Raw genomic sequence first — 10,947 nt, forward strand, 5'->3', positions numbered from 1 at the left:
TATGGATGATGTACCATGGTTTGTTTAACCATTTACCTATTTTTTATCTTTAATAATGCCTTATGTCTTAAAACCTATTTTGTCTCATATTAATTTGGCTATGTCACTTCCTTTTGGTTAGTGTATACATGGTATATTTTTCTAACGTTTACTTTCAAAGTTTCTGCATGCTTATTTTTTATCATGTAGCTGTATTTTTAAAAATCTGACAAAATCTTTTAGCTATTAAGTTTAGCCTATTTTCACGTATTATGATTACTCATACATATGAACTATGTGCTTTCTCTGTCTTGCTTTTTTTTTGAGGCCTCACTTTTCTCATCACCTTCTTTTGGATTAAATTATTCTTCTTAGTGCATTTTTCCCTTTAATGCATTGGACTTCATACATTCTCTATTATTTTAGTGGTCACCCTTGCAATTTTATCATTCATATCTAGCTTAAGTCTAGAGCTAATCAATTATATTAAGATTAAGTGAGAGTCTCAACTGTGATTAATTTGGACTGGTATAAACTTATGTTTTTAGGCACACTCAAAATCTATAAGTTTTCTTTTTTGTTCTGATAATGCAATATCACCTTCAGACCTAAGGTGTTTTCGTATTTCAAAGTATGAGTCTTAGTGAAGGCGTGAGGATATTGCTATTTATTTTCCTTATAAGCAGGACACAATGGGAAACATTTTCAAAAGGCCCAGAAAGGGTTTCCCCGATCACTAATTTAAGTTACCAGTGTTCCCATTTCACTAAAGAAATCTGGTAAAGTGGTGCATTTAACTGATACTACAATTTAGGGATAGAAAAGACCAATTTCTAAACTCATTCTTCAAGTTGTCTCTGTCTGACAGCTTTAAATGGGAAGAGATTCTTGCAGTAGAATTTAATAATTGCTCTATTTTATCTTTTACACGGAATCAAGTATTCCGTAATTTAGTCTACTCACTGTTTTCACTGGAATTAGCTAAGTGTCTTTGGAAACAAATATCTGATCCCACCCAAATACTATTCTCCATGAAACTGTTCTCTGGGGGTAACAAACTTATCACCTAGAACCTATTGTCAGAAGGAAAGGAGTCTCAGTTAATTGTAGGCTATTAGTTTTCAACCCCAGATTCTGGAAGGAATCCTTATTTGCATTTTGCCCACTTCAACCCAAATATTTCATGTTTTCTTGAGACCCTATTGCTTACTACCCCATTTCTGGTCTTACTCTTATTCTGTAGACTTTTGCTTAAGCACAAAAAGGGAATTTAAGGAAAGATGTTGTGATATATCTTACAAGTAATGGAAAAGTTGAATAGCTAGCCTGATAAAGGATGAAAACAAGTGTATCTCAGGGATGTTAAAAGCACGAGTTTGTACCACTTCATCCTTGTGCTCTATCACAAAAATGAAAGCCATGTATTCTCAATACTTACATTTATCAGTTCATAGTCTTTAAAAATAATTTTAAAAGACCACAATCACTTATTGATCCAATTGTTTACCCATACCAATAAATTAAAGCAAGGCAGGCAGGACCATTCAGTGCAAACATGGTTGTGAGAACTGCCTGAACCTCACCCATGCCCTGGACACACAATGTAAAAGGTAAAAACTACAGTTCAGAATGTCTAAGGAATGTTTCAATAATCACACTTTAGGAATAACAGAACACTATATAGTTTGTGTTCCTGGTGCCTATTCTTATAATTTTATTAAGTTAAATCTTTCCATAGAACTACCTTTTTAAATCTCAGCACCACTTGGACTGTTGATTTTTCACATGTGATGTGACTTAAGACACAAAAGTTTAGACCTTAAAGTGAAATATTTCCCTATTGTGTGATTCTTAGCTCTTTCATAAGACCAGACTACATGTCTCTACATGGGGATAAGTTTCATCTGAAGGGGATAGATGTTTTTCACTGCTAATCAGAGCAAAGGAAGCTGGTTGGATTATCCTGATATCAGAGATCAAGCCAAGAGACATTAATGCATCCATCTTCAGTATTTGAGCTTAGATACCACCTCTACTTCACACAGAAGAAAACATTATTGTTCTAAGATTGACATCTTTTCAGATTCTCCTTACTAAGGGTTCAAACAATCTTGGGTCTAGCTTCACCCAGGGTCACCTTGTTATCACAGCAATGATATTCTTTTTTAAATGACCACGGGTTTGATGTCATATGGGTAACAATGGTCACAGTACAACTGAGTAAGATCAACATTAGGCCCCAGCCTCCGCCATCACTTCTCTTCTAAAAGGAGAAAAAGAAAAAAGGCTTTCACCTTCATTATTACCACCACTGATCTCTTCAGAAAAATCCTTAAGTATTACAAGCCATCAAGCCTATGGCTGTGGATACAAGCTTTCCAAAATTCAATTTTTCTGAAAGCTCAAATTTTATTGTTGGTGACAAATACTATCAGTTGTTTTCCTTGAAGGCTTATCTCATTCATTTTCAAGAAAATGTTTACCCAATACTTAAGTCTGAAAAACCATAGTTTTTCTGCCAGTCATTCTTTAAAGTAAAAATGCTTTTCCATGAAAAAAAGCAGCTAATTCAGGGCACAACTCAAATGATTGTGCAAATGTTTTTCTTTGAGGCAGCCATTGTATTAAGCTGTGCAGAAGTACTTTGTACACACTTCCTATTTTATTACACAGAATTTAAAAAAGATGATATACACTCAAGCATTGAGACTTAATACAAACTATAATTTTATTATAAGTAAGGATTGCATTAAGGACATTTTAAAATGAAATTATTAAAAAATTTTTGTTGAGTATATGGCTGTAAAGAAATCAGTCACTACTAGTACAGTTTGGGGACACTGCCTTGATCTATGCTGAGGCCCCAGCAGTTTTATCCACCATTGCTTGTGCACCATTAGTGCAAACATCAACCTACTAAAAATAGCAAATAATATGTTAGTATGGTTTTGAAATAATTTTGACCTTACAGTTTCAGGGACTTTTAGTGGTCTGTGGACTACATGTTGGGAACCACTGGTGTACAATATGATTCCAACTCTGTGTAAAAATACACTGAAATGACATAATAAACATCTGAAAGAATTTTCACTGACTTTCACTTGCAGGAGTCTTTGTGTGTGTGTGTGTGTGTTGTAATTTATTTATTTAAATCAATGTAAAGTTGGTTTACAATATTGTGTTAGTTTCTGGTGTACAGCATAGTGATTCAGTTATACATATATACATATTTCTTTTCATATTCTTTTTCATTATAGGCTATTACAGTTACTGAATATAGTCGCCTGTGCTATACAGTAAGACCACGTTGTTTATCTAGTTTATGTATGGTGGTTAGTATCTGTAAATCTCGATCTCCCAATTTATCCCTCCACCCCAGCCCTTCCCCCCTGGTAACCATAAGTTTATTTTCTATGTTTGTGAGTCTGTTTATGTTTTGTAAATAAGTTCATTTGTGTCATTTTTTAAAGATCCCACATATGAGTGATATCATAGTGTATTTTTCTTTCTTTTTCTGGCTTACTTCACTTAGTATAACAATCTCCGGGTCCATCCGTGTTGCTGCGAATGACATTATTTTATTCGTTTTTGTGGCTGAGTAGTATTCCATTATATATATACACTATAGCTTCTTTATCCAGTCATCTGTTGATGGACATTTAGGTTGCTTCCATGTCTTGGATATTGTAAATAGTGCTGCTATGAACATTAGAGTGCATGTGTATTTTCAAATTAGAGTTCTCTCCAGATATATGCCCAGGAGTAGGATTGCTGTGTCATATGGTAACTCTATTTTTAGTTTTTCGAGGAATCTCCATACTCTTTTCCATAATGGCTGCACCAAACTACATTCCCTTCAACAGTGTAGGAGGGTTCCCTTTTCTCCACACCCTCCCCAGCATTTATTGTTTGTGGACTTTTTAATGATGGCCATTGTGATTGGTGTGAAGTGACACTCATTGTAGTTTTGATTTGCATTTCTCTGATAATTAGTGATATTGAGCATTTTTTCACGTGCCTATTGGTCATTTGTATGTCTTCATTGGAGAAATGTTTGTTTAGGTCTTCTGTCCATTTTTTGATTGGGTTGTTCATTTGTTTTTTGTTATTGAGTTGTTTGAGCTATTTTTATATTCTGGAAATTAAGCCCTTAGTTGCATCATTTGCAAATATTTTCCCCCATAATGTACTTTGTCTTATCATTTTCTTTATAGTTTCCTTTGCTGTGCAAAAGCTTATAAGTTTAATTAGGTCCCATTTGTTTATTTTTGCTTTTATTTCTATTGTCTTGGTAGACTCCCCTAGGAGAACATTGCTAAGATTTATGTCAGAGAATGTTTTGCCTGTTTTCTCCTAGAAAGTTTATAGTGTCTTTTCTTATATTTAAGACTTGAAGGCATTTTGAGTTTATTTTTGTGTATGGTGTGAGGGAGTATTCTAACTTCATTGATTTACATGTGACTGTCCAGCTTTCCCAACAGCACTGGCTGAAGAGGCTTTTCACTGTTGCATATTCTTGCCTTGCAGGAGCCTTTTTTGACTGATACCACAGACTCTTACATACAGTCAATGCCTTTTCATGCCAATGTGAAAGTACATCACAGTTTTTAATAGTTAATCATATTTTACTGTGTGGTCATATCACCTATTGTTTAGCCAAGTCTGTAATGTTAGACATTTAAGTTACTTCTGCTTTTTCTCTTAGAAACACTGCTCAATTGAACATCCTTGTATAATCCTGTATGTACAATTACTTGATTATTCCTTAGGGAAAAAATTCTACAAGTGGAATCCTTGGCTGAAAGGCAGGCACATTATTAAAGCTTCTTATTCAGGTTACCAAATTGCTCCTGGATAAGTTGTACCAATGTATTATGCCAACCTGTCCCTTCTCCATGTGCCCCCCGCCACCCCCCAGGAATCCCTATCTCTATTTCTGCCACAGCCTACCATATACTTGCACCAAAATGCAGATTTCATGAGAGGTGTCAGGAAGCAGGCAGGGTTTGGAAAATCTCTGGGACTTCTCTCGTTTTCTTCTTTCAGTGCTTCAGTGGGCCAGGGAAGAGATGAAGGACTATCTTCCTGCTCTTATGTGAACTTAGGGGTGAGGAAAGGGTTCCCATAAAGGCCTCACCACTGCCCTTCTTCTAAAAAAAGGCAGACCTAGATCTCTAACTTGAGGGGAAAAAAATCACTCTTTGCACCAAGAGTCATTCTTTGTGTCACATTGCTTTTTCTCATCATTAGAAATGGTAACTGTGGCATTACTTGGTTGCCAGAATTGCCCAAGAAAGATCGCTTTCTCTGTCAGAAACTGCACCAGATCATACAACCTTTCCTCTCTGTCAACTTACAGCCAAGGCAGCAGATCCTGGTACTTTTTTTTCCCATAAGCATCTGTTACTACCATCATTCCCTAACATTTCCTATAGTCACCCCTCTATTTCACTCTTCATCTCACGGTTGGTTTATCACAACTTCCTAATAAATGTTTCCACACCTAATCATCCCAGCTTCAATCCATTTTGTACATGCCCATCAGATTATTTTTCCTTTTGCCAAAAAAGTTAAGTAACTTCCAGAAAATGACAGGATGGTATTTCAATATCTCAGCTTGGGGTTCAGGATCTTCCCTAAACTTCCTCACCCTACATCTCCACCTCTATCTCTCATCACTTGTCTTCCCACAGCTTCCATTCTAGGCAATGGAACCTTCCTGCCACTAGAACAGATTTCCTACCTCCGCATCTTTCTTTAAGCCATTTCCCCTCCTGGAATGCCCTTCTGTTTTTTCATGCTGTCCTTCAGGGCTCAGCTTAAGTGTGCCTTCTCTCCTTGAAGCTTTCTAGCAACTTCTGCTTCATTTAAGTAGATAGCATATATTTGACAATGAGCATATGCCCAGGTACTGTTAATAATCCTTTTGTATTTTTGTACCTTATCTTTCCAGCTAGATTTCAAATTCAAGCAAGAGAACATTTTTTTTGGTCCATTGAAACATACAACTTTATTAATGACACAGAAATGAAGTCTTTGGTGGATAAATTCAAGTCAAAACAAATGACAGAAGTGTAGGCTATTCATGATGGACAGGTTCACTGTCAATTCACATAGAAGAACCAGTACAAATATTTCCATTCAAGCAGCATGATTAAAGTCACAAATGTGTTTTCAGTACAAGAGGACTATTTATTTGGTATTCATAAAATGGTTCAGCTTAAAGCTGGAGACTGTCACAGATAACATCACTCTGGATGATACATTATTCAAAAGTGGCAGCTGAAAGGATCCCTTTACTATATAAGCAAGTGGAAAAGCAGTAACTTTCAATTTTCATTGCTTCCAGATTGCAAAATCAGACATTTCTTCTACATCTTTGAGAGCACATAGCCAATCAGAATTTGTCCACCAGTTTTATAACTTTCACTTTCACCAAGAGGTCATGGTGATCTGCTAAGGCTCGAATTTTCTTAACGCACACTCCAGATGTGGTGCATAAGTAAAAAAGGGAACCTTTATTGAATTCTCTGTAGTTGAATACTTCTGCTCTGAGATTGTCATAGATGATCTCAAATAAAGTCAGGGCATTAATAAGAATTTCTGATTCCACATAAGAATTATAGAGGGAACTAAATGATGATGGCACTTGGGTACTGAGCAGTTTTTTTAACATATCTGGATTTTCAGCAAAATTTGAAAGTATTTTCAAAATTTCAACCTTGATTTTTCCACCTCCCTGAGATAACAAACGGAAAAAGTTTGCAATGGAATTGACAAGCAGGTGCTGGTAGTCATTAGTAATAGTCATGTTTGTTAAAAATTTTAGTCCAACTACCTGTACTGCTGAGTTCAGGTTAGAGGCCATGATGTCATCCATCACTTTATTCATGTATATCTGAAGCCGGCCCTGATTTTCATAATTCTCACTCAGGTTATTCATGGCCATTAAGGCCTTCTCCTTAATGTGGGGATCTGTTTTGTTGATCATGTTTGCAATAATCGGGAGGCCTCCCAATTTGCGAATTGTGTCTTGGTTACATGAATAATTGGCATTGTTGCTCAGAGTAAGCAAAGCCACTTGCTGGATGAAAGGATCATCTGATTTCTGAAGCAAAGCAAGGACTTTTCTGAGATCTCGGACACCCAGAATCTCATCAATTTCATAAGGAAAGGGGCGCTTCTGCATGGGAGCGGGTCTCCTCCCTCTTCCTCTCTGCTGGGTCTCAGGCTCAGAGTCTGATTCTGACTCTGTGTCTGTCCACCCAGATTCTCCTTCCTCAGAATCAGGAACCTCTGCCAGGAAAGCCTGTCCTCCATTAGCGGAGGCTGCAGCAGCAGCTGCAGCACCATCTCCAGGGCGGAAGCCCAGCCCCAATTCATCTACTTCAACCTTATTTTTTTTGCCCTTACCCTTGCCGCCAGTTCGCGATCTGGTTCCACCCTTAGCTCCACCTTTGGGTACAGCTCCAGTAGCTGACCCAGCCTTAGGTATAGCCCCAGTATGAGCTCCAGGGGTTGCTTTCTTGGTGGCAGCTGCCATTCTAGGGAACCCTGAAGTCCCAGGAGCCTCTGCAACCCCAGTAGGCGCTACAGCCCCAGTAGGGGCTGCTGGTCCAGAAGGAGCTGCTGGCCCAGAAGGCGCTGCTGCCCCAGTAGGCACTGCTGCCCCAGTAGGCGCTCCTGCCCCAGAAGGCGCTGCAGCCCTAGAAGGCACTACCGCCCCAGAAGGTGCTGCTACCCCAGTAAGCACTGCCGGTATGGAAGCCTCCACCACCTCGGTAGGTGCTGCCACCTCAGTAGGAGCTGGCACACCAGAAGGTACCACTGGCACCCTGGGAGCCTCTGCTGTGAGAGGGGCTTCTGCCAATTTAGGAGCCCCTGCCATTGCAGGGGCCTTTGCAGCTGTGGGAGCCTCTGCCTCCCGGGGAGGTGGTGCCACTGCAGAATCCGCTGTGGATTCTGATTCAGCTTTAGGCCCAACCCCGGTCCCTTCTGCCTCCTGGGCTTGACTTCCTGCTCCACTCTGAACCTCAGCACTGGATGCAATTGGGGCCACTGCTTCAGCTCCAGCCGTGTCCAGAGCAGAGGCTTCATCCTCGGCCCTATTCTCTGCCCCAGTACGGGCTGGGGTTGGAGGACCAAATCCTGGCCCAAGGTCAATTGTGAATCCAGCCTTTAGTCCAGCTCTAGCCCTGGCTCCAGTCCCTGCCACAGCCCTGGTCTTGGGCTTGGCCAGTCTCTTCTTCATCTGGTTTTTTCCCCTGGCATATTTGTAGACACAGTACCAGGCACTGGCCCCGATCACTATCCCGGCGGCTACACAGCCAGCATCCCGAACACGGCTCATGGTGCAGCTGGAGTAATTCTCTGATCCAGGATGTGGAACTGGTGTGCCCAAGTCAGGTGCGTGCACGTACAGGCAAGGCACTTCAGCTCAGGCTTGCAAGTTCTGCCGAGGCTGAAAGCCAAGCAGGACCTGGGGTAAAGGGTAAATATGAGCCTTAGGGCTCTGGCTCACTTCATGCCTAACCAGGTCTACTTAGAGGAGAGTTTGGGGACATAATGCTTGGTGAGTGGGCTACAGGTGTTAAGGCTTGTGTTTGCTGATTCAGGACCCTGGTTGTCTAATATTTTCTACATCATTCATCCCTAGCACACCCTGCCCGGAGTCAACACACCTAATTTCCCAGCACCTAAATGGGGGATGAGAGACAGTAAAGACTTCAGGAAAGCTGCTGGAGAGCCAGAAAGAATCCAAGGTTCTGCTCGATTCCCTCAACCCCACCTCAAAGGTCCCCAGATGACGCTCATACACATACCAACCTGCTGGAGCAGGAACAATTTGCTCTTCTTCACAAAGTTTGTAGCTGTGCAGGCCCCAGTGGCGGACACACCTGTTGAGAGATCCCAGAAAGGGCATTTTGGGGGCCTTTGGTAGATGGATTCTCTTCTTTTCCTGATTTGAACCCCTGTGGGCAAGTTTCTCCCTCTTAGGGCTCCTCTCTCCCTTCATATCATTTCCTCCTCAAACTCTCATTTAAGAAGGCAAATTCCACACCCCTTTCCCAGAACCAAAAAGGACAAGCCCAGGGCAAGGGTGTCTTGTTAAGAGGGAGAAGATGGAGGAAGGGGAGCCTCTGGTCCCAATTTCTGCTCTGGTTTCTGCCACACCTATACCAGGGGTTCTCAAAGCGTTCCCACTCCCCGCACTGACCTCCAAGGATTAGGGCTGTTTCTCCTTCCTTCAGTTCAGTTAGAGCTTCATCCTAAGGGCAGACTGAAGGGCAGAAATACAGACAGTAGACGTTGGAGACAGAGCCTGGTGGATGGCACGGACCCAAGACGAGAGTCCCCAATTGCTTTTTAGCATTCACATACGAGAAAGACAAACGGTTCCACCTCTCAATTCCCTCCACTCTTCTCCCTCCTCCCCTCCCACCCCAACCCCCGCCCCTGCGCAGACTCCCCAGGCACTCAACCCCTCCTTCCCTTTGCCCCGCCTCCCTGTCCGCCATTTCTCGGGGACACTCGGCCACACCCCTTCTCCTGCACCGAAGCGGGAGGGGGCGGGGCGAGGGTGCAGCGAAAGCTGGATGGGACGCGGGGCTGAGGATTACAGCCGAACCATCTAGCGTCTCCCTACTATGACCACCCGTCCTTCAGTCCCCAGGCCCCAGGCCTAGCATCAGCCTGCAGAACAGGGGCCCCAGTGTTTGCCCTTTCGGTTTGATTGTCGTGTTTTTCCACTGTTCCTCCGCTCTTGGACTCCGCCTCCCACCCCCCATCCCAATCCCCTGTTAACCGCCATTTCTCCCGCCTGCGTACCCGAACTCCTTTTTCAGGGCTGAAAAAACAGGAGCGAAGCACTGTGTGAGCCGGAAGTGTCTGGAAAGCAGCCTGGGGCTTAGCACGCGGTTTAATACCAGATTCTCTCAGGATCTCCCCTCCTGTGAAGCCCACACAGAGCCAGACCCGCCACCTCCCCTACAAAGGCTGGCACACCCATTTCCCAGCACCCCCAAAGGACTGGGGGCCCCCGGGGGGGAGGGGAGGATGCGGGGGCGATGGTCGGGGGAGATATCTGCGAAGTGAGAGTGGGAGTGAACAGGCCAGATTGTTTCCTAATTGCGTGCCCCTCCAATCACCCTTTCCCAACCTCCCCACTGGCCTTATATGCGCTGCCACGTTTATTTCTCTTCCCTCCTCCTCTCAAACCAGACGGGATGTGGGGTGCGGGGCCTGAGTGTCAAAAAACAGAGCCAGAAAAACATTGGCTGGGAGAGGAAGTAAGCGGATTCTCCGCAAGTATATCAGCGTCTTTACGTTCCCCCCTCCCCCTCTCCCGCCGCCCACCAAAATGAGCTGCGACTGAGCGCGGGGGTCTGGAGAGCCGGCCAAGGGCTGGCAAGGAGGAGGCACCCGCGGCCTCAGACTCCCGCATCTCTGGGCTACTCCTAAACAGGGGTGCCAGGCCATGCCCACCCTCACACCCACCTGCCCGGATCTGGGGGAATTTTCTCCTCCGCCTCCTCGCCTGGGTTAAATGCACGGCAGTACGCAGCGCAATAGAGTTGGTACCCAGAGGAGGACGGAGGACGGCGGTCAGGGCTTTAAGTAACTTTGCCCACGTCAGCTCCTGGTCACGTGAGGGCTGCATCGCCAGTAAGCTTGGGTCCCCAATTTCCACTCCCACCAACAGCACGAGCCCCCTCCTTTACCCTCACTCCCACCTCACCCCATCACATCAGGTTCTGTCAATCAGTTTTTTGTCTTTGTAGTCCCAGAGGCCAAAAGTAACACCTTTTCTCTGTGTAAGAATTTGCCTTTCTCTGGTTACAGGGGAGGGGATGCATCTTCTTGGAGGGTATTGACAATTTGTACCTTTTTGCTGGGGGAATTATCTCATTGTTTCCTGGGCAACTGGACACTCTTCCGTCTTTCTCCTCTAATCTCCCATCTCCTAGC

General features: G+C 43.2%; 1 protein-coding gene across 4 annotated transcripts; it reads right to left on the bottom strand.

Moving 5' to 3' along the window:
* Positions 1-5,960: 5,960 nt before the first annotated feature.
* ARMCX2 (armadillo repeat containing X-linked 2) lies at positions 5,961-10,615 on the bottom strand. 4 transcript variants are annotated; one of them, XM_032476068.1, is made up of 5 exons: positions 10,477-10,615; positions 9,808-10,221; positions 9,197-9,259; positions 8,806-8,876; positions 5,961-8,458 (listed from the first exon to the last, which is right to left on the bottom strand). In XM_032476068.1, exon 5 carries the CDS (start codon positions 8,327-8,329, stop codon positions 6,377-6,379), a length of 1,953 nt encoding a protein of 650 aa, XP_032331959.1. In that variant the 5' UTR covers positions 8,330-8,458; positions 8,806-8,876; positions 9,197-9,259; positions 9,808-10,221; positions 10,477-10,615; the 3' UTR covers positions 5,961-6,376. The 4 variants fall into 4 exon arrangements, with proteins under 4 accessions (XP_032331959.1, XP_032331960.1, XP_032331961.1 ...); XM_032476069.1 differs by having other exon boundaries at positions 8,802-8,876; XM_032476070.1 differs by having other exon boundaries at positions 9,808-9,867; positions 10,477-10,495.
* Positions 10,616-10,947: the final 332 nt, after the last annotated feature.

This window comes from Camelus ferus, chromosome X (genome assembly GCF_009834535.1).
Source record: "Camelus ferus isolate YT-003-E chromosome X, BCGSAC_Cfer_1.0, whole genome shotgun sequence".
In the NCBI taxonomy this organism is placed as follows: domain Eukaryota; kingdom Metazoa; phylum Chordata; class Mammalia; order Artiodactyla; family Camelidae; genus Camelus; species Camelus ferus.